The sequence below is a fragment of the Saimiri boliviensis genome, chromosome 4, assembly GCF_048565385.1.
Source record: "Saimiri boliviensis isolate mSaiBol1 chromosome 4, mSaiBol1.pri, whole genome shotgun sequence".
In the NCBI taxonomy this organism is placed as follows: Eukaryota; Metazoa; Chordata; class Mammalia; order Primates; family Cebidae; genus Saimiri; species Saimiri boliviensis.
This window is the reverse complement of record NC_133452.1, coordinates 156,160,291-156,183,082: the sequence shown is the minus strand read 5'-3', so window position 1 is coordinate 156,183,082 and position 22,792 is coordinate 156,160,291. Positions and strand designations below refer to the sequence as shown.

Genomic DNA, 22,792 nt, shown 5'->3' with positions numbered 1-22,792 from the left:
GGCCACCACCATGCCTCGCTAATTTTGTATTTTTAGTAGAGACGAGGTTTCACCATGTTGGTGAGGTTGGTCTGGAACTCCTGACCTCAGGTGATCCGTCTGCCTTGGCCTCTCAAACTGCTGGGATTACAGGTGTGAGCCACCACACCCAGCCCAGCTCCTTGTTTTTGATGCCACTCGGTTCCAAACCCATGGATAACGGAACCCACTGGCAACCTACAAGCTAATCTGAAGATGCCCAGCATTCCCAAGACTCCCTCCCAACAAGATTCTTTCTCCTAAAGTCAAAACTCAGAGACCTCGGCCAGCTCTCCTCCTTTCATTTTGGTAATATTCTTTTGGGTTCTTGATGAACAATTAGTCAAATGAAAAAGAAATCTTTGAATTTTATTTGTATTCAGTTATTACCCACTACTTCTCCATATCAGAAGTTAACATCTATTGTCTGACATTAATCTCTTTCTTTCTGAGGATAAAGTAATTTAAGTCACCTTTTCAATGATGCCTGCACCTAAACTGTTGATAGCCTTCATCTTCTTCTCTGGCAATGGTGGATTAAACTGAATGGCACCTTTCTGTAGTAAAGCCAGTGGTACAGTGACTAATACCTGTGGAAAATAATTAACAGTTAACACACAAACAGCAACAGAACCTCACACTACAACTACACTGCTGTCAACAACCCATGCTGTTATATTGGCAAGAACAAAGCCTGCCATGTGCAATTGTTCAGGTTGTTCACTGCACAAGGGTGCCAGTGCCTGGCTAAGACATGGAAACCACAGGGAAGAACTTGCAAAAAGGTCTTGTGGCTAATAAACATCTTGGGTAAGAAGAGTCAGTAGAGGCTGGGTGGCTCATGCCTGTAATCCTAGCACTTTGGGAGGCCTAGGCAGGTGGATCACCTGAGGTCAGGAATTCAAGACCAGCCTAGCCAACATGGTGAAACCCCATCTCTACAAAAATACAAAAATTAGCTGGGTGTGGTGGTGGGCGCCTGTAATCCCAGCTACTCAGGAGGCTGGGGCAGGAGAATCACCTGAACCTGGGCGGCAGAGGTTGCAGTGAGCTGAGATTGTACCACTACACTCCAGCCTGGGTTACAGAGGAAGACTCCATCTCAAAAAAATTTAAATTTAAATTTAAATTTAAATTTAAAAAAGGGCCAGCAGATCCCAACCCTGAAAACCGAGCTTGAGGAGGAAACAGCCCTAACTATGGAGTCGGGAGAACTTTGTGCATCATTCCTGATATATTCCACTGTGTGGCCAAGCCTGCCACTCATCTCTGCCACATATCTCTAAAATGAAGGTAGTATCTCCCCCATCAACCTCGGAGGATTAGGGTAATGCTTTAGAACAAAAATTTACAAGATACATCATCAATATGCTTCCTAAGTGGTAAAGCACGTCACAAACATTAGGAACTGGACACTTCTGGCTCCAGACCCCATTATCGTTGCTACAATCAGGGCGCCATTACTACTCCTGCCAGCTCCAGAATCATGCCACATACAGAACAACCCGCACCAGCAAAATGCATGCCTCCCGGCCGCCTCTTTGACTTGTAGTTACTAGCTGAACCCTGCGACTTTCATGAACCCTGCTGCAGAAGCAGCAAACACCAACACCACGGTGCGCTCGCCAGCAGAGGCAGCAGAAGTGAAGCAGAAGCCAGCCTACACCTACATCTCATGCAAGTGCATCAGACTGGCTGGGCTGCAGGGGTATTTAGGACGCTGCTGTAGGGAACTGGGGAAAAGTGTATTATTTACTTTCTAGTATCTGCAGTACAGAATGACACCTAGGATGAGAGTGGAATAGAGCTGAAGACCAAGCATCCAATCTACCCGAGCCTTCAACGATTTGGCATCTTTGGTTTCACCCTCAATTCTAGGACTACAGGAAGCTTGGAGTTTTGTGATTCTGTTGCTATTTTCTGCCACATGAAAATTTTATAAAGTATAAAATATGTTCTCTATCATCAAGAAGTTATGTAATCTATTTATAGATAGTAATTACCATGCAACCAAAAAAATCAAGCAAACCACACAAAAAAGCAGTTACTATCCAGGTAAATTATATATAAGAATTGTAAGAAAATAATAAAATCTAGATTCCCCGCCTTTTTTTTTTTTTTTTTTTTTTTTTAAGAGACAAGGTCTTATTCTGTTGCCCCAGCTAGAGTGCAGTGGCATGATCACAGCACAATGCAGCCTCAAACTCCTGGGCTCAAGTGATATTCTTGCCTCAGCTTCTTGGAGTAGCTGGGACCACAGGTGTGCACCACCATGCACAGCTAATTTTTTTAATGTTTTGTAGAGACAGGGTCTCACCATGTTGCCTGGGATGGTCTCAAACTCCTGGCCTCAAGCCATCTTCTCACCTCTGCCTCCCAAAGTGCAGTGATTACAGGCATGAGCCACCATGCCCACAAATCTAGATGTTTTCTTAATGACAAAAAAAAAAAACCCTGAAAAGCCTAAGAACTTGGGTAAAACAGGCGCAGTGGCTCATACATGTAACCCCAGCGCTTTAGGAGGCCAAAGTGACAGGACTGCTTAAGACCATGAGTTCAAGACCAGACTGGACAATACAGGGTAACACTCTCTCTACAAAATTTCTTAAAAACTAGTGGGGTGTGGTGGCAGGTGCCTGCGGTCCCAGCTACACAGGAGGCTGAGGTGGGAGCACTGCTGAGCCCAGGAGTCTGAGGCTGCTGTGTGAGCTACAAACTGCACCACTGCACTCCAGCTTGGGCAACAGAGTAAGACCCTGTCTCAAAAAAACAAAACAACAGAAATCCTTGGGTAAACGATAAGCAAATATATAAACACATCCTAATAAGGAACTAATGTGAGATTTCAGTGGAAGCAGCCTAGACAGACGTTGGCCGGTCTATCGTGTTGGGTTGAAAATGTTTTACTTACAAGTTTAGGGAAACTTCCAGTATAAACTGTGATGTGAGCTGGCTACAATAAAAATATTTGTTTTAAACGTTTCAAAGTGCAGCCAGAAGCTGTGCCCTCCTTTCTCCAGAAGGCTGGAATACAAACACAGAAAGGCACACGAGTACTGGCCAGGGTCAGGAAGAGAGCGACAAAGCAGGGGTCATAACCAGCCTGCTGTCCTGGACACCAAGAAGTGGAGCCACACAACAGCAGAGGCTGAACTGTCGGGTGACTTGCAGTTTTAAAAAGGGGTATTTTTAAACACTGTTTACCACCAGGCAGAACCTATTAGGAGCTTATAGAGAAGATCACTGCAGACAAAGTTCTCAACCACAGCTGCACACTGGAATCACTCGAGAAGCTTTAAAAACATGATAAGCCAGCCATGGTGGTGCATGCCTCTAGTCCCAGCTACTCGAGGGAGGCTCAGGTGAAAGGATCACTTGAGCCCAGGAGCTGAAGGCTACAGTGAGCTATGACTGTGCCACTGCACTCCAGCCTGGGAAACAGACCGAGACCCTGTCTTTGGAACAAAAAAGTGAAGCCGATTCAACAAGAATGTATGCAAGGGGATTTTGCAACCTTTCTTTGCAAGCACCTCCCAGGCGATTCTGACATGCAGCCCAGGGATTGCTGCCCCAAATCTCCTAGTTGGTTAGTGGCAGAAACAACGTTAGGGCCCCCCCTCCTCTGACTCTAACTCATTCCCTAGATCGTCTTTCCCTTGTGACACAAAGTCCTTTATTTCTGTATGAATATCAAGGGCTGTGAAACAAGACTTAGACACCTGAAGTTAGGAAGCATAATCTAGGAACTAGTGATACTTGGTCAATTATATTTTTTTCATAGTTACTTAAAATATAACTAAACTTAAACTTTCAAGGTTTACTAAATCTTCCCCCACCCCAGGTAAGCACCTTTATTCTCCATTACTATAAATCTTAGTGTGATTTCAGGTATTCGATTCAGCACTACCTTGTACTGTTCACCTATTAAAGCTGTTTACAAAAAATTTATATAAGTACTTCTGACAGTTTCAAGATTTTAAGAGAAAAAAGGACTTTCTTGACCTGAAAAAGGATTCCGTGGTTAAAAAAAAAAAATGTGGAGAGCACAGAATAAAAGTAAAATAGGTTTCTTTAATGAAGTAAAATAGATTTCTTTAATGCAGGACTTCTCAGAGCCTTTAACATACTTCTGTTTAACTCTATACAACTCCTACTTAACCCTAAAAGTAGAGTGTTGTATGCGATATTTCTCAAACTTACTTGGTCCTGCCAAACATATTTGACCAAGGAATCTTTTTTCTTGTTCAACTCTCAGGACTCATGTGCCCTAGAGCTCACCTCAAGGAACATAATTTAGAATTCCATCTGCCATGAATCTATACAGTGTTAGATCATGAAATCAGCTTTGCACACCTACTCACAATTAAGTGGAGATATACATAACTTACCAGAAATCCAACAAGGCTCCAACAAGGCTCCATGCAGATTCCCAAAGACAAACTCCTTGATATGAAAGATTTTTCTTCCCCTTTCAGCCCCTGGCAGCAAGGGTTTCCACCCACCCTCATACTGTCCTAGCTCTTACCTTTTGTGCAGAATACCCTGTGCCATCTGTAGTGGTAACCTGCACTTCATCTCCAGAATAATCAATACTCTGCACCTGCTCAAAAAACAATTAAGAAAAAAAGTGAGGGATGGAACCACGTGATCCAGGATCCTTTCTGATTCTCATATTACATGAATTTACATCTCCAAGGCTAAGGGGAATCTTTTCCTGGCATTCAGCGATCTAAACAATTGTTATAGCTGAACTCGGGGAGCTAAAATTTATGCTGTGTCAGAATACGCAAAATAAACACTGTGTCGGAATGTAGAAACTAGTTATAATACGGTGTAAAGTGAAATGCAGATAAGTAATCACCCCCGTGATTACGATAAGACACGTAATACAAATGCACCGAGACAAAGATACGAAGGGAAAATTGTACAGTGAAAATAACTGCACTGGGTTAGGAAGGCTGCAAGCAATTTGAATACCTTCTTCTTAATAGAAAGCACTGGGGCCGCTATGGTATCCAAGCAGCAGCAGCTGCCTCACTGACATGGCTAATGCTAAGGCTATGAATGAGCCACAAAAGTCCTCCTAGACCCTGGCTGGACACCAAAGCCAGCCCTGTTTTCCTGCGGGAGCCGCATGCCCAGAACTTCATTCTCCCCAAACAAGGCAGAGCCAGAGCCTCCCAGCAGCTGATACTCACTGGAGATTTGAGCCGAATGTCCAGCCCTTCTGCCAGTTTTTCAATTATCGCTGAGTACCCAGGAGTTAGCAAGGTGTGGTCACCAGCAAACTGGGCAAAGAATTCATTGTGGTCCCAGGAGCGAGCAGATACCTGGGAAACAAGAGGTTGGGGACACAGCAGTGTAAATCCTTGAGCCTGTGCCTGAGGGCCAATACGAGGAGCTCCAGGTGGGAACAGCCACCAAGGCCAGGGACACGCAGACCAGCCCAGGCAGAGACCAGCGTCGAGGGGAGGAAATCTCGAACATTTTATTTGAGGAAAGTTTATTTGAGAACACAGGTCTATATGACTTGGGCGTGAGTACCACTCCTTGATAAAAATAAAAGTGGATTTTATGTATTGACAACTCTGGCAAAGTAGAGTTCTGTGAAGGAAAAACTGTATTTGATTGACACATAGAAAGATGCTATCTGTCCTCAACATGGAAGCTCTACAGAGGAGAAACCCAGCATGATTTTGGAAAACAGCATGATTCCCATCACAGTGCAGAATCAAGTGGAAGTGAAGAGGTCCTGAAGGGCCTCCGAAATCCTCTGTCGAGTTCTATTCAAAATACAGAATACTGGAGTATTAGGTTCACAGTTGGTTAAATGAGTTAGGCAAGCTTAAATTTACTTTAACAAGGTTAACAGACCAGCCTTGCAAGGACACTGTTTTGTCTTCTTGAGAGCAGTGTTTTAGACTCCATGGTTCCAAAGAAATAACCCAAGGGCCTCTGCAGAGGGCAGGGTAAGGAGGGTAAGGAGACCGAGTCCTGGCGCAGTGGCTCATGCCTGTAACCCCAGCATCTGGGGAGGCCGAGGCAGGAGGATCACTTGAGGCCAGGAGTTCAAGAGCAGACTAGGCGACAGAAGACGACCCCATCTCTACAAAAAATAAGAAAAACGTAAGAAACCCCACTCTGATTCAGCCCAATCGCCCTCCTTCCTTTGGAGTGATTGATTTCTTTTTTCCCCCCAAAACAGGATCTCACTCTCTTGCCCAGGCAGGAGTATGGTAGCACCATCACAGTTAACTGCAGCTTTCACCTCCCAGGATCAAGCAATCTTCCCACCTCAGCCTCTCACGTAGCTGGCTCATTCATAGCCTTAGTGGCACATGCCACTAAGCCCAGCTAATTTTTTGTGATTTTTTTTTTTGTAGAGACAGGGTTTTACCATGTTGCCCAAGATGATCACAAACTCCTGGGCTCAACCAATCTACCAAAGTGCTAGGATTTTACAGAGGTGAGCCACTGTGCCCAGCCTCTTCCTTTGTTTTTACATATTCAGCTTCTTTCACAGGCATTATCTGAAGAAGAGTTTCTCTTGCTTCAACAACAACAACAACAGTTTAAAGAACAACCAAAACCACAGTGGGGTTAATATGCTCAGCAGTCATGGCTTTCAAGCTTTTAAGCAGAATCATTCTTGTTTATCCAAACCAGCTCAAATTCAGTATGTAAAACACCACACACACACAGACACCCCACCAAGTATTGTCAAAGCACACCTTTCACAAAACCCAGCCGCACCTGGTGAAGGTCGCTGCCACAGGCATACTCCAGGTTACTCAGATGGAACTGGAGCACCTGTCCCTCCAGCTCGCTGAACTGGATACCAGATTCCTTAATAAATGCTTTGTAGATCTCTTCTATCTTTTCTGTAATAGGAATGGATCAAAGCAGAAAAAAAAAAAACAAACAGCTTTAACAAGATTCTCTAATTCCTTCTCCTCTGCTTGCAACCTCTGTCACCCAGCAACACCCAAAACTTCCAAAGTCTTTTCCCAAGTCAAGTCAGGGGAAAGGATCTCTTTATAAGGTCCATTCTCTCAGGAAGAGAAAGTTTATCCTAGCGGAAACAAAGCTGTGTAAGTTCTATAGCTTCAGAAATGTCTCAATTCGGCTTTGTTGAGAAATGGCTTCCTTTTGCTTAAGATACAGAAAAAGTGTCCCCACACACAGATGTACATGCACACACAGAGAAGATATCATTCTCTCTCTGATCCTGCTGCCATCACATTAAAGTCAATTCTTACATTTCACCTCAACTAAGAGACCTGTAAAGGCTAAATATTGGCTACAGTCTGTCTGAAAAAAGAATACTCCATTACGGCTGGCTGGCCGCGATGGCTCACGCCTGTAATCCCAGCACTTTGGGAAGCTGAGGCAGGCGGATCACCTGAGGTCAGGAGTTCTAGAGCAGCCTGCCCAACATGGCGAAACCCCGTCTCTACTAAAAATAAAGATTAGCCAGGTGTGGTGGCAGGTGCCTGTAATCCCAGCTACTCAGAAGGCTGAGGCAGAAGAATCACTTGAACCTGGGAGGCAGAGGTTGCAATGAGCCAAGATTGCACAATTACACTCCAGCCTGGGCGACAACAGTGAAACTCCATTTCAAAAAAAAAAAAAAAGATTATTATGGACTGGTATCATGTCAGCCCTCTGCCTCATATCTGCCAATGTAATAAATTCCCCAACCATAGCCAGGCAAAGCTAGCACATTTTAACCTTTCCAAAGGTAGCAGCTACTATCTGCCCACTCACAGGCCCTACTGTGCTGCTTAGGAATCTAGGGTAAATTCCTACCCTGCAGGGTCTGTGACCTCTCACTCTCCCTCACCGGAATGCCTTCTCCCACCCAATCCCATCCATTCCTTATGGCCTGGCATCACCAGGCCGTGGCAAGCCTCCAGAATCTCTCCCTGTCATCAACTCCTAACTATCCCATTCAACCAGACCTCTTAAATATATGGACAAATATAGTTAATATCAGTTCTGTGATATCATTATCGTCTTAGATTCCTTTGTAGTGGGGCTGGAAGAGGGTTCTGGCTTCATGTCTGACTAATTCTAAGCATCTCAGTATAGGTTACTTCTTTACAACTGTTCCAGTGAAGACAACCATCCAAAACATGTATCACAAGCTCCAAGTTTTTTTTTTAAACAGCATCTCACTCTGTCACCCAGGCTGGAGGGTACTGGCACAATACCAACTCACTGCAGCCTCAACATCCTGGGCTCCAGAAATCTTCCCACCATGGCCGCCCAAGTAGCTGGGACTATAGGCGCCTGCCACTATGCCCACATAATTTTTGAATTTTTAGTAGAGACGGGGTTTCGCCATGTTGCCCAGGCTGGTCTCAAACTCCTGAGCTCAAGCAAGCCACCCACCTTGGTCTCCCCAAGTGCTGGGATTACACGTGTAAGCCACCGCACCCAGCCCCCAAGTTTATAGAGTATCACACACTTGTCTGACTAGAAGCGGAACTGATTATCAGTTACCTAAAAACTTTTTTTTAAAACAGCTCAAGGCTTTCATCAAAATGTTCATTTCTTGCACTAGAATGTAACATGAAGATGCCCAAGAGGCCTCTGGATTTGTGCCTGGCTTTTGCTCCTAGACCCCTGGGCTTTGTGCCATTTTCTGTGACTTTTGTAGAAGTCCCATCCCTGATTCCCGAGGTGCAGTTTCTACGTTCCTGTTGGTTTTGTGGAGGGGGTTAAAAGAACCAAGATTGCTAGGATAGTATATAAAATTAAATATAAACAGACTGAGACAGGCCTCAATGTGGTTTTGTTTTTTGGAAACAATGTTTCACTACCCAGACTGAAGTACAGTGGTGCGATCTTGGCTCACTGCAATCTCTGCCTCGCAGGTTCAAGCGATTCTCCTGTCTCAGCTTCTCAAGTAGCTAGGATTACAGGCATGTCACCACACCAGACTAATTTTTTCATTATTAGTACAGGTGGGGTTTCACCATGTTGGCCAGGCTGGTCTCAAACTCCTAAACTTCAGGTGATCCACCTGCCTCAGCCTCCCAAATTGCTGGGATTACAGGCATGAGCCACTGCACACGGCCCACTGTAATTTTTATGTAAATAATATTTAAAAGCTTTAGTGCGCCTGCTTTCTGAAATGAAATCTAGTCCCTTAGTATTTAGATCTGAGTTTCCCTTATTTCTCTTGTAAGATGAGATCTCAGACAGCTAAGATACTAACAGGCAGGATATGAGTACAGCCTTACACAGAGATGTGTGCACTATTATCAAAGCTTTTTAAAAAGCTACTGATAAGATGAAATGCCTACTTACACAGTAAGTATTGCTGAGCCTACCTTAACAACTTGGGTTTTTCTCTTTGAGACAAAGTCTCGCTCTTGTTATCCAGGCTGGAGTGCAGTGGCACAACCTCAGCTCACTGCAACCTCTCTCCCGGGTTCAGGCAATTCTCCTGCCTTAGCCTCCTGAGTAGCTGGGGTTATAGGTGCCTGCCACATGCCCGGTTAATTTTTTATTATTATGAGTAGAGTCGGGGTTTCCCCATGTTGGCCAGGCTGGTCTCAGACTCCTGCCCTGAGGCGATCTGCCCACCTTGGCCTCCCAACATGTTGGGATTACAGGTGTGAGCCAACATGTCAGGCCTTAACTTGGGTTTTTGTTTATTTGTGAGACGGTGTCTTGCTCTGTCACCAAGGCTGAGGTGCAGTGGCAAGATCATACCTTACTGCAGTCTCTGACTCCTGGACTTAAGCAATCCTCTCGCCTCCTGAGTAGATGGGAGGCACGCACCACCATGCCTGGTCTATAGCTTGTTCTAGGTAAGGCTAAGGCAAGGCATTATCATTAAACGTTTTTATTTGGTAACTCTGAAAGAAATGTAAAGAAAACTCCAGCCAGTGACTACAACACAGGTACAAAACACTAACCAGGTCCTGCGAATATCTTGTAGGTCAGCCTAATAACTGTTCTCAACTCCATAAAATTTAACAACCTATGAATTAGTCTGGACACTACAACATTTGATTAAATGATCCCTGTTGATTGGAGTATATTTCTGAAAATGTTCTCTTATGGTGTATCAGTCAATACTTACTAAGGACAATTACAGTGTAGGTCTCTTAGAGATGGTGTATTGCCACAGTAGAGGGGGAGGGAAAAGAAAAAGAAGAGACAGTCCCTGCTACTAAGTAGTTTACCCCAGAGATGAACTGTGTATCAGCCTGAAGAATTGAGAACTCTTGCAGAGAAACATATGGTTGAAGCAAATTAACACCTTGCAAACTGAGTTCAAATGCTCACACTACAAGAAACTCCAACATGCCTCCAAGAACTACAAGTGAATACATTCAGATCACAAAATTGTAGGCTAAATAAGTATCAATTTAAGAAGCAATACGGTAAAATTTCAGCTGGCACCCTCATGAAAATGAGTCACTATGGGTGATCATGTTTTCTAAAGAGTTGTAGCTAATATTGCCCATTTAAGTACAAAAGCCAAAAGATTTTGAATTAAAAATATTTTTTCTTTCTTTTTTTTTTTTTTTTTGGAAATACGATTTTGCTGTGTTGCCCAGGCTGGAGTGCAGTGGTGGGATTATAGCTCACTGCAAACTCTACCTCCTGAGCTCAAGCTATCCTCCCAACTCAGCCTCCCGAATAGCTGGGACTACAGGCACACACCAACATGCTTAGCTGGTTGTTTTTTTGTTTTGTTTTTGTTTTTGTTTTTCTGTAGACACAAGACTCACTATGTTGCCCAGGCTGGTCTTGAATTCCTGGGCTCACGTGATCTTCCCTACTTGGCCTCCCAAATGCTGGGATTACAGGTGTGAGCCACTGCGCCTGATGGATTAAAATTCTTAAACTGTAACACTTTCGTCATTCTCAAAATATACTGGAGAAAACCTTAACCCACTACTCAACAACAAAAAATCATGGCACACAGAAACCTTTATCCAGAAAAGACATTACAGGGTGATGATTTATCACACAGGGCTTCCACATGCTTCCTTAAAAGTAAGCTACTCTGGTAAATTTAAAATTAAACACTTGGATAATTTTGTAAAACCCCTGCTACTGTGTAAAGTAAGGTCTGTGTGGGTGTACACAATACAAGCATCTAAGGCTCCCTAAAAAAGTGCTCCTCCCGAGAACTTGGAGAATCCCTCAGTCCAAAAGCAATGCTCAGGAGGGCTACCCTGTTGCTGACATCCGACCTTGCAAATGCACGATGCCACTGCTGATGAAACTTAGGTAACAACGAAACTGAGATGGAACAATCAGAACACCGTTCTCCCCATACCTCCTAAAGGGACATCTTGGAGCTGAGTCTTATCCTTTCTCCACTCAGAGACAACATCCAAGAGAGCATTAAAATGAAAATCCATGCGCTTGTCAATAGTGGGGTCAGTTATTCTTCCACCTTCCTGAATTAAGTCACATCTTTCTCCCAATTTATGCATGCTGATGCCAAGCTTCAAAATAATAAGAATAAGAAGGTGAAAATTTTCCCTGGAAAAACATATTTACAGGTTCTAAGCTGAAAATCAGACAGAGCTCTCATGGAGAAAACGGTCCGATATCTCTCAAAAATAAAGCTAAATATGCTTCACGGGGAATGGCAGCAAAGTCAGGCAGTGAAAAAAAAACCAGTTTGAAATCTACAAGATTTTATTTGATGAGAATGTGACGGGGGCAGCAACCGTTCCTACGCCATGGCTGCTGTAACTTTTTGGCTAATGTTTCAGATGCCAGACACTGCCTGTCCTTGCTCTAACATTCTGTCTCCTCTATGGGCCCTCACGTAAATGAACACACAAACACTCACAGCAGAAGCTGAAATTGAATTGACCGTCAATAAACATTTCAGAAGAAGGCTTGCGCCCACCAAGTGTTCAAAGAAACTGTAAGACTGCCAGACAAATGACAGGCTGCCTCATTAAATATGACGTTCAGATAAGTAATACATATAAGTATGTCCCAAATATTGCATGTAAAATATCCCACATAATACTGGGAAATACTTGGGTAAAAAATTACTTGTTTATCTGAAAGTGAAATTTAATTGAGAATCCTATATTTTTATTTGCTAAATCTGGCAACCTTAAAATTATGAGCTGACCAGATGGCCTGCAAATAACAAGGAAATAAAATTAAAGAGATTACAAAAAGGAAAACAATCTTCTACATCCTCCAGTTCTACCTTCTCAGAAAGGCAGAAGTAAGAAGTTCTTACTACTTTTCAGGGGAGATGAGGGAGCTGTTATATGTAATTTACTTTGCAAGCATATTAACACTGCCCACAAGCAAAGTGAAACTGTTTTTCTTTCCTTTCTCTAGAACACAAAGCTAAAAGAAACTCACTTGCTCACACATTAATGCCATTGGGTTGTTAATACAACCATTGACTATCTGAGCTCCTCTTCCCACCGTGACGCCTTTAAAAGATTTATCATCCCAGACTCGGCCTCCAATTCTGTCTTTGGCTTCCAGGACAGTCACCTAAAAAGACAGACAGTCAGGGAAGCTAAATAGGACACAGGAGTTTTATCAGACACAGTATTATAAAAATGTAGAAAGACACAGTTAAACAGCCTCTATATTTAAGTTAATTCAAAATATTTCTATAAAAACAAGTGTAAAAAGCAGGCAGTGTGAACAGAAGCCAAAACAGATGTTCAGAACAATCTGTCTAGACTCTAGAAAGGAAAAACTGAGTGGTCTGCTGAAGGAATCACTCAAACCAGACAGGAAGATTTGATGAACTACGCCAGAGGCAGTGGCTCACGCCTGTAATCCCAGCACTTTGGGAGGCTGAGGCAGGAGGATCACATGAGGCCAAGAGTTTGAGGCCACTTTGGCCAACATGGTGAAACCCTGTCTCTACGAAACATACATAAATCAGTCGGGCATGGTGGCACACATCTGTAATCCCAGCTACTCGGGTAGCTGAGACATGAGAATTGCTTGAAGCTGGGAGGTAGAGGCTACAGTGAGCCGAGATTGTGCCACTATACTCCAGCCTGGATGACTGAGTGAGACCTTGTCTCAAAAACAAAAACAAAAAGATTTGATGAACTAGCACATGAAATGTACTTTGAAAACTGTCTATAACATAGTATTCTGTAAGTTAAAATGCACAGTTAAAAACTAGTTAAAAACAGTTAAAAACTTCTTTAGGTGATTTTTCCTAAGAAAGATCTACATAGCAAAATTCCTTTAGCATTGCAAATAAGCCTATTCCTTTAGCATTGCAAATAAGCCAGGTCTCACACCCAGACTATTTTATCTCCAGCACATTTCTAACGCTGGTGGCAGGAGAAGCTGCTCTCGGGCACACAGACAGTGCCTCACCTATAGCCCTGGGATTCAAAGTGCCACACTTCCCTGGGTTACATTAACTGAAAATGTGAGTCCTACTCATCCCAAGGCCAATCTTACATTTCTGGATCTCTAGAAACTACTTCAAATTCTCAAGAAGAGGTTGCCCAAGTTAATCATCTTTCAAGCTACTCAGAGGACTCTGTTTCCTACCCATAGGGAGAATGGCGGGTCTCCTGGGTGTTTCTCTATCACTTGAGGATGGAGGGGAAAGTAATATCAATTCTCTGAACATTCTTTCTCAAACTTAAATGCTTCACTTTCTCTAACTAGGAAGGCTACACCTTGTTGTATCCTCTTTCTCTGACTTCAATTTTATACAAAGCTATCCATTTCCAGTTTTTTTTTTTTTTTTTTTTTTTTTTTTTTTTTTAGTTGGGGTCTCACTCTGTCACCCAAACTAAAGTGCAGTGGCTCGATCTCAGCTCACTGCAACCTCCGCCTCCTAGACTCAAGTGATTCTCCCACATCAGCCTCCTGAGTAGCTGAAACCACAGGTGCACACCACCATGCCCGGCTAATTTTCCTTTTGTATTTTTTTTTTGGTAAAGACATGGTTTTGCTATGTTGTCCAGGCTGGTCTCAAACTCCTGAGCTCAACCGATCCGCTCACCTCAGCCTCCCAAAGTGCTAGGATTACAGGCACTGAGCCACTATGCCCAGTCCATTTCTAGTTTCTTTTTAGTGTAAGAGGAAAGCCAAACATTAAAGACAGACTCCCTAGATTTTCGATTTTAATAACCTTTCTTGTAATACAATCTGTAGGTTTTTCAAGTATAACTCAAACAACCTTGGCCCAAATACCTAACACTGAAATAAGCAATCAATTGAAACATGTGCTAGGCCGGGAGCAATGGGTCATGTCTGAAATGAGATTCAAAGGGCATCTTTGATAGGCATACAAAAATTTAACTGGAGGCAGGGCACGGTGGCTCATGCCTGTAATCCCAGCACTTTAGGAGGCCGAGGTGGGCAGATCGCTTGAACTGAGAAGTTTGACACCAGCCTTGGCAACATGGTGAAACCCTGTCTCTACCCAAAATACAAAAATTAGCCAGTCTCATAACACTGTCTCAAGATACATAAATAGATTTTTTTAAAACCCAAACTTAGAACTGAGTATTTCAGAAACTTTTACACAAGAAATAGTGAATATCCATGCTAGTATTTTCTGTCTCAAACTACTGTGGAAATGGGCTTTTTCCCATCATTTCTATTGTGTGAATAATAATCTGTCAAAAATTTCTACTTTAGCCAGACACGGAGGCTCACGCCTGTAATCCCAGTACTTTAGGAGGCCAAGGCAGGCAGATCACTTGAGGTCAGGAGTTCATGCCAGCCTGGCCAACATGGTGAAACCCTGCCTCTACTAAAAAAACAAAAATTAGCTGGGTATGGTGGCACGTACCTGTAATCCCAGCTTGAACCCAGGAAGCAGAGGTTGCAGTGAACTGTGATTGCACCACTGCACTTCAGCCTGGGCAACAGAGCAAGATTTTGTCTCAAAAAAAAAAAAAAAAGAATTTCTACTTTAATACCAAGTTAGAATTTCTTCTGACTTCCTCATTAGTCTAAAATTCTCTCTAAAGCTGTAAGCATTTCTATTTACCTTTCTCTTATGAAATCAATTTTGAGTTTTATAACTTTTCTAGGACCTAATGTAAACATATAAGGTATTTAGTATTCTTCATGAGAAACTGGAACTGGTTTCTAAATCTTAGAAATTTGAACGAAAAGGAGCAGCCAACCATCTATTCTAACTCCTTATGCCCAAAATCCTACCTTAATTCCAAAGTTATGCAGTTGCCTTGCAGCTGCTAATCCTGCTGGACCAGCCCCGATAACAATGACTGTTTTCTTAAAAAGAAAAGAAAAGAAACTCCAATTAGAGCGGGTAACGTCCTGTTTTAGAATGTTCTGGAACTGCAGAGCAAATTCGTTCATTTACACTTTTTTGCTGTTCTTAGAAAGTTATTTTCCTAAAGAATGTGCTGGCACTTGTCTTATGAGTCCATTCCCTTTTTCCCTACAATACGGGGAAACTGCTTGCTATTCTCCTTTCGGGAGAAACACGCTCTACAAAAGCCTTGCTTCTGTACGTTTTATGGTGATCATGTGGCTTTTACTAGTATTGTTAACAACAATAGACTTGTGTGTGCCCTGACCAATGGCAAGGTTATCGCTAAAGCTACAATCACCTACATTGTGGTAGTCCTTCGGGAGAAGATACTGGTCAGCTCCCACGTTGAGAACGCCTGTGTTGATGAGACCTTTCCTTGTCATAAAATACAGTATCCTCTCCACTTCCTGAACACATCGAATACGCACGAGACCCCGGACGATGATGTGCGGAATACATTTCTGAGGAGTAAGAGCTTCCTGTGTTTGAAAATAAAACCAAACTGTTTTTTCTTTAAAGTCCCAAGGAATTCAAGTAATTCAATAGCAAGAAAACAATCCATTTAAAAAACAGGTAAAAGACCTGAATTGACATTTCTCAAAAGCAGATGCTCAAATGGCCAACAGGTACAGTCCTCCCTGGTATCCATGGGAGATTAGTTCTAAAATCCTCCTGAGAACACCAAACTCCATAGATGTTCAAGTCCCTTATGTAAAATGATACAGTGTTTGCATATAATCTATGCACAGCCTCCAGCATACTTTATGCTATCTCTAGATTACTTATAATACATAATACAATGTAAATGCTATATAAATAGTTGTTACATAATATCATGTAGAAAATGACAAGCCAAGTCTGTATAGTGTTTAGTACCGATGTAACCAACCAATTTTTCCCCACATATTTTCCAGATGTGGAACCCACAGGTACAAAGGGCCAAGTGTATGTTTAAAAATGCTCACCATCACTAATCATCAAGGAAATGCAAAATTAGAGCCACAATGACAATCACCTCACACTTGTTAAAATGGCTATTATCAAAAAGACAAAAAGTAATAAATGAGGAAGAGAAAAAGAAACTTATACACTGTTGGCGGAATGTGTATTAGGAGAGCCATTACAGAAAACAATATGAAGGTGTCTCAAAAAAACTAAAAATAAAACTACTGTATGATCCAGCAACCCCCACTGTGGGGTAGACAGTCAAATAAAATGAAATCAGCACATCAGAGAGATGTGCGCTCCCATGTTCATCCCAGTGTTACCACAACTGCCACGATACAGAATCAACGTAGAGTCCACTTATTGATGAATAAAGAAAATGTACTATATCCACGCAATGGAATACTATTCAGCCTTAAAAGAAAACAAACAAAATCCTGTCATTTGCAACAACATGGTTGAACTGGAAGGACATTAGGTTACGTGAAATAAACCAGACACAGACAAATACTGCATGATCTTATGTATGTACACACGTGGAATCTAAAAATGTCCATTCACAGAAGCAGAAAGTAGAATGGGGGTTACCAGGTGCTGAGGGGAGGGAAAATAGGGGAGATGCTGGTCAAAGGACACAAAATTTTAGGTTAGACAAGAGGAATAATTTCAGGAGATCCATTTTACAACATGGTAACTACAACACATAGTTAATAACAATGTATTGTAGACTTGAAAATCACAGAGAGATTTTTTTTTTTTTTTTTTTTTTTTTTTTTTTTTTTTTTGAGATGGAGTTTCGCTCTTGTTACCCAGGCTGGAGTGCAATGGCGCGATCTCGGCTCACCGCAACCTCCGCCTCCTGGGTTCAGGCAATTCTCCTGCCTCAGCCTCCTGAGTAGCTGGGATGACAGGCACGCGCCACCATGCCCAGCTAATTTTTTCTATTTTTAGTAGAGACGGGGTTTCACTATGTTGACCGGGATGGTCTCGATCTCCTGACCTCGTGATCCACCCGCCTCGGCCTCCCAAAGTGCTGGGATTACAGGCTTGAGCCACCGCGCCCGGCCCATCACAGAGAGATTTTTAAGTTCTCAGCAACAAGAAAATTTTAAGTATATCATGTAAGGAATATATTAATTAAGTCAATTTAGCCATTCCATAACATATATATCTTTTTTTTTTTTTTTTTTTTTTTTTTTTTTGATATAGAGTTTCACTCTGTCGCCCAGGCTGGAGTGCAATGGTGCAACCTTGGCTCACTGCTACCTCCACTTCCCGGGTTCAAGCGATTCTCCTGCCTCGGCCTCCTGAGTAGCTGGAACTACAGGCGCCTGCCATCACCCTTGGCTAATGTTTTATATTTTTAGTAGACACAGGGTTTCACCATGTTGGCCAGGGTGGTCTCAAACTCCTCATTCTCAAGTAATCCATTCAGCCTCCAAAGTGCTGGGAATTACAAGCGTGAGCCACCATGCCCGGCCACAATATATATATATATCAAAACCTCAGATTGTCCACCATAAAGATAGACGATGTTTATTTCTCAATTTAAAAAGCAAACCAATTAATTTTTAAAACACTGTTTTAGTTCCTCACAAGGTTAAACCTGAAATACTGTAATTCCAATCCTCAGTATATACCAAAAAGAACTGAAAACAGATGTTCAAACAAAATGCTCACAATAGCAGTATTCAAATAGGGAAGAGGTGGAAACAAGTCAAATGCCCATCAATGGATGAGTGGATAAATAAAATGTGATATAGACAATGACATATTATTCAGCTATAAAAGTGAGTGAAGTTCTGACATGTGCTACAACAAGGGTAAACCTTGAAAATATTAGGCCAAGTGAAAGAAGCCAGTCACAAAAGGCCGCATATTACCAGCTTCCATTTACGGGAAATATCTACAACAGGCAAATCTACACAGCTAGAAAGTAGGTTCCTGGTTGCCAGGGGCTGAGAACAGGAGAAAATGAAAGAGACTGCTTAATTGATGCAGGGTTCCCTCTTGGGATAATCAAAAAGTTCTGGAACTAGATAGTGGTGATGGTTATACAACATTATATATGTACTTAAGTGTCACTGAGCTATAAAGTTTACAATGGTTTCTAGATCAGGCGTCCCCAAACTTTTTACACAGGGGGCCAATTCACTGTCCCTCAGACAGTTGGAGGGCCGCCACATACTGTGCTCCTCTCACTGACCACCAGTGAAAGAGGTGCCCCTTCCTGAAGTGCGGCGCGGGGCCGGATAAATGGCCTCAGGGGGCCGCATGCGGCCCGCGGACCATAGTTTGGAGACGCCTGGTTTAGACGGTAAAAATGGGGCTGGGCACAGAGGCTCATGCCTGTAATTCCATCACTTTGGGAGGCTGAAGCAGGAGGATCATTTGAGCCCAGGAGTTGGAGACCAGCCTGTACAACATAGTGAGACCTTGTCTCCATCTAAAAAAACAAGACAAAAAAATGTGGTAAATTTTATGTATATTTTACCACAATAATTTTAAAAAACTCTCCAGTTAATTCAAATCCATCACTTAACACTAAGACAGTAGGAACAAAGGGACGTTTACCCAATGGGGAAAAAGAAGGAGGAGACAACAGGATACGGCAATTTACCCTTTGCCACAGAGGTTTTCTCAGAGCAAGAATGATTGCAGCAGAAGCATGGCGGCCGAGCACATGACACTCCTGACTCAATAAAGGCCACTACCGAAATTCAGGCTGCTGATCCTAACTGACCACAGAAAGAGCTGGATTCCTGTGACTGTTAAGATGTCGGGAGCCGGCTCCAGCACTCTGGGAGGCCAAAGCAGTTGGATCACCTGAGGTCAGGAGTTCAAGACCAGCCTGGCCAACATGGTGAAACCCCGTCTCTACTAAAAATGCAAAAATTAGCCAGGCATGGTAGTGGACACCTGTAATCCCAGCTACTCAGGAGGCTGAGGCAGGAGAATCACTTGAACTTGGGAGGTGGAGGTTGCAGTGAGCCAGTAGGCTGATATTGAGCCACTGCACTCCAGCCGGGGCAACCAAGTAAGACTCTGTCTCCAGAAAGAAAGAAAGAAAGAAAGATGTGGGTAGTTGCATTAATAGCTGTAACTTAATCAGGTTATGTTATCTCATTCTGGATTCCAATCCAGTGAAATGCCAAGGTGAAACTGGCATATCTTTACTCATGACCATTTTGACAGTCTTGCAATGCTCAGCATTCAGCAATGACTCAAACTGCTGATGAAATTAATAAATCAGAAAAATGCTAGGGTCAAGACAATCTTTGTGGGTTTTTTTTTTTTTTGGAAACAGGGCCTCTCTCTGTCACCTAAGTTAGAATGCAGTGGCACAGTCATGGCTCACTGCAGCCTTGACCTCCCAGACTCAAGCCATCCTTCTACCTCAGCCTCCCAAGTAGCTGGGACTACAGTCATGTGCCACCATACTTGGCTAATTTTTTATTTTTATTTTTGTAAAGATGGAGATCTCACTGCATTGCCCAGACTGGTCTTGAACTTCTAGGCTCAAGGGATTCTCCTGCCTTAGCCTTCCAAAGTGCTAGAATTATAGACATGAGTCACTTCACTCAGCCCTTTAAAAAAAAAAACAAACAGTATTCCCATTCTGCCCCATAATTTATCTTACCCCTTTCAAGGTGGGTACAGTGTGACAGGTGACAGCCCTGACATTTACCAGTTCCAACAGAAGAAAGGTACTGGTCTTGACTGATTAAGGATGCCGAAGTGAACAAAAATTCCTGCCCTCAAGGATTTGAAATCCCATCTGTGATGTTTTACCCTCCTGCCATTGCCATTAGAACTCTCTGGACCAAACCTTGCACCTTATACTCACCACTGGAGAGTCAGCATGCTGACTACATGTGATCTAAAAAGGGTGGTTTTCAACATGCGGGGATTCTGAACCCATTTGGAAATGTCTACCAACATATTTGGTTTTCACAGTGGGAAGAGTTACTGGAATCTAGCAGGTAGAAGCCAGGGATCTTGCTAAATACCCTACAGTGCAAAGACAGACCCCACTACAAAGAATTATCTACCCAAAATATCAACAGAGCCAAGGCTGAGAAATCCTGGTGTACAAGGTTCCGTCCCCAGATAAAGTGACCCCTCCTCTTCAACATGGTCCTCTGTCCAGTGCTACTGGCCAACGTGCCCTTACTTACTTTGCAGTTAGTATACCACAGCGCGAGGATGAGGTTTCTCAAAGCCAGGTACATGGTGGGATCTCGGGAATATTCTGGAAACTCATAGAGCTCATCCAGTTCCATCACATCCGGCCTCACACAGAGGGCTTTGCCACACTCATTGGGCTGGTAGAAAGGCTGGAAGTATCGGTTCATGCCTGGAACTGACAAGTAACACAAATGGGCAACTCCTATAAGCTGTAACTTCCAAATCCAGAAGAATTAAAGGGCAAAAACAAAACAAAAGCAAGCCTAGACAAGCTCCACTGTCTAGCCCCCATAAATATCTTTGCTTCCTCCACCCAGTTAGACCAAAGGTACATAAATATTTTTCTCATTCTTTCTTCACATTATTCACAATTTTAATTTCCATAGCATGGAAATTTGTTTATTTTTAATTGTAGTAAAAAAATGCATATCATAAAATTTATCATCTTAACTTTTTTTTGTTTTGGATACCAAGTCTTGCTCTGGTGCCCAGGCTGGAGTGCAGTGGTATGTACCATCTAGGCTCACTACAACCTCCACCCGCTGGGTCCAAATGATTCTCATGCCTCAGCTTCTTGAGTAGCTAGGATTACAGGTGTCCACCACCACACTCAGCTAATTTTTGTACTTTTAGTAGAGATGGATTTCATGTTGGCCAAGCTGGTCTCAAGGTACTGGCCTGAAGTGACCTGCCCACCTCGGCCTCCCAAAGTGCTGGGATTACAGGCCTGAGCAACAATGCACAGCAATCTTACTTGTTTTTAAGTGTACAGTTCAGTAGTGTTAAGAACACTCACACTGCCATGCCACAGATCTCTAGAACTTTTTCATATTGTAAAACAAACTCTGTATCCACTGGATGTTCACTCCGCATGGAGATACATTTTAAAAATAACTTTTATGGCATTTTTCTGACTATAAAATGAATAGGTTCACAGAAGTGAATAATAAGCACTAACCCCTGATTATGTCTGAGTAGTGGAGTTACATTTAAGGATACACTTTATCCTTATTTCTCTATTAACAGAGAATATTCATATAATAGTTGCCTTTATGAAACTGGAAAAAATGCTATGAAAGTGCCATTTTCTAACCTGATATATATTTTTTTGAGATGGAGTCTCACTCTATCACCCAGGCTGGAGTGCAGTGGCACAATCTCGGCTCACTGCAACCTCTGCCACCCAGATTCAAGCAATTCTCCTGCCTCAGCCTCCAGAGTAGCTGGGATTACAGGCACCTGCCACCGTGCCTGGCTAATTTTTGTATTTTTAGTAGAGATGGGGTTTTCACCATCTTGGCCAGGCTGGTCTTGAACTCCTGACCTCGTGATCCAATAGACCTGTCTTCCCAAAGCACTGGGATTACAGGCATGAGCCACCGTGCCCAGCCTCTAACCTGCTTTTTAATGTATACAGTATCATGAATACTTTTCTGTGTCACTAAATATGCATTCAATGGCTGTATAATATTTTCTTATTATTTTAACCACTTCCCTATTGCTAGGCATTTAAACTTCATCCAATTACTTCACTATTATAAACAATGTAAAAAGAAATTTCTTGGTGCCTAATCTTTGGATTTACTTTTGATTAGTTGTTTAGGATAAATTCCTAGAAATAGCATTGCTATTGTCTATTTTAAAATAGAGTCTATTTTAAAGTTTTTGATGCACACTGCCAAATCGTCCTTTGTAAACATACACTCTCCCTAATAGTAGTTGAGTGCCTCTTTCATCACATCTTAGTTAACCCTGGAAATTACCACTTTAGCTTTGATTTCCACCACATCTATATTTCAGTGTTATTATTAAAAAAAAAAAATTAAGATAGGACCATAATGTAAAAATCTGTATGCATAATAAAAAATGCCGTTTGTTCCTGTCCAGGCAGTTGGAAATCCAGAATTCCTGCTTCTACACCAAGAATTCTAATGTAGAATTTTAAAGATGCCTTTAAAGTAAATAATGAGACCAGGTGAAGTAGTTCATGCTCGCACTTTGGGAGTCAGGGGGAGGGGCAGATCAGGTGTTCGAGATCAGCCTGGCCAACAGGATGAAACCCCGTCAATACTCATAATATAGCAATTAGCCAGATGTGATGTGCGACTGTAATCCCAGCTACTTGGGAGACTGAGACAGGAGAATTGCTTGAACTTGGGAGAAGGAGGTTGCAGTGAGCCAAGACTGTGCCACTGCACTTCAGCCTGGGCAACAGAGTGAGATTCTGTCTCAAATAAACAAAAAACAAAACAAGTAGGCGTGGTGGCACGTGGTTGGAGTCCCAGCTACTCTGGAGGCTGAGACAGGAAAATTACTTGAACCTGGTAGCTGGAGATTGCAGTGAGCTGAGATTGTGCC

General features: G+C 42.6%; 1 protein-coding gene across 4 annotated transcripts in view; it reads right to left on the bottom strand.

Moving 5' to 3' along the window:
• Nucleotides 1-22,792, bottom strand: part of KDM1B (lysine demethylase 1B) — a 106,504-nt gene that overhangs the window by 8,733 nt on the left and 74,979 nt on the right. For all 4 annotated transcript variants that reach the window (XM_074398488.1, XM_010338023.3, XM_039462600.2 and 1 more), the window contains 9 exons: nucleotides 20,425-20,609; nucleotides 15,604-15,780; nucleotides 15,184-15,258; nucleotides 12,385-12,522; nucleotides 11,324-11,495; nucleotides 6,772-6,899; nucleotides 5,217-5,348; nucleotides 4,544-4,618; nucleotides 492-608 (listed from right to left, as the gene is read on the bottom strand). In XM_074398488.1, the coding sequence (XP_074254589.1) occupies nucleotides 492-608; nucleotides 4,544-4,618; nucleotides 5,217-5,348; nucleotides 6,772-6,899; nucleotides 11,324-11,495; nucleotides 12,385-12,522; nucleotides 15,184-15,258; nucleotides 15,604-15,780; nucleotides 20,425-20,609 (1,199 nt within the window). The remainder of the gene's footprint in view (nucleotides 1-491; nucleotides 609-4,543; nucleotides 4,619-5,216; nucleotides 5,349-6,771; nucleotides 6,900-11,323; nucleotides 11,496-12,384; nucleotides 12,523-15,183; nucleotides 15,259-15,603; nucleotides 15,781-20,424; nucleotides 20,610-22,792) is intronic.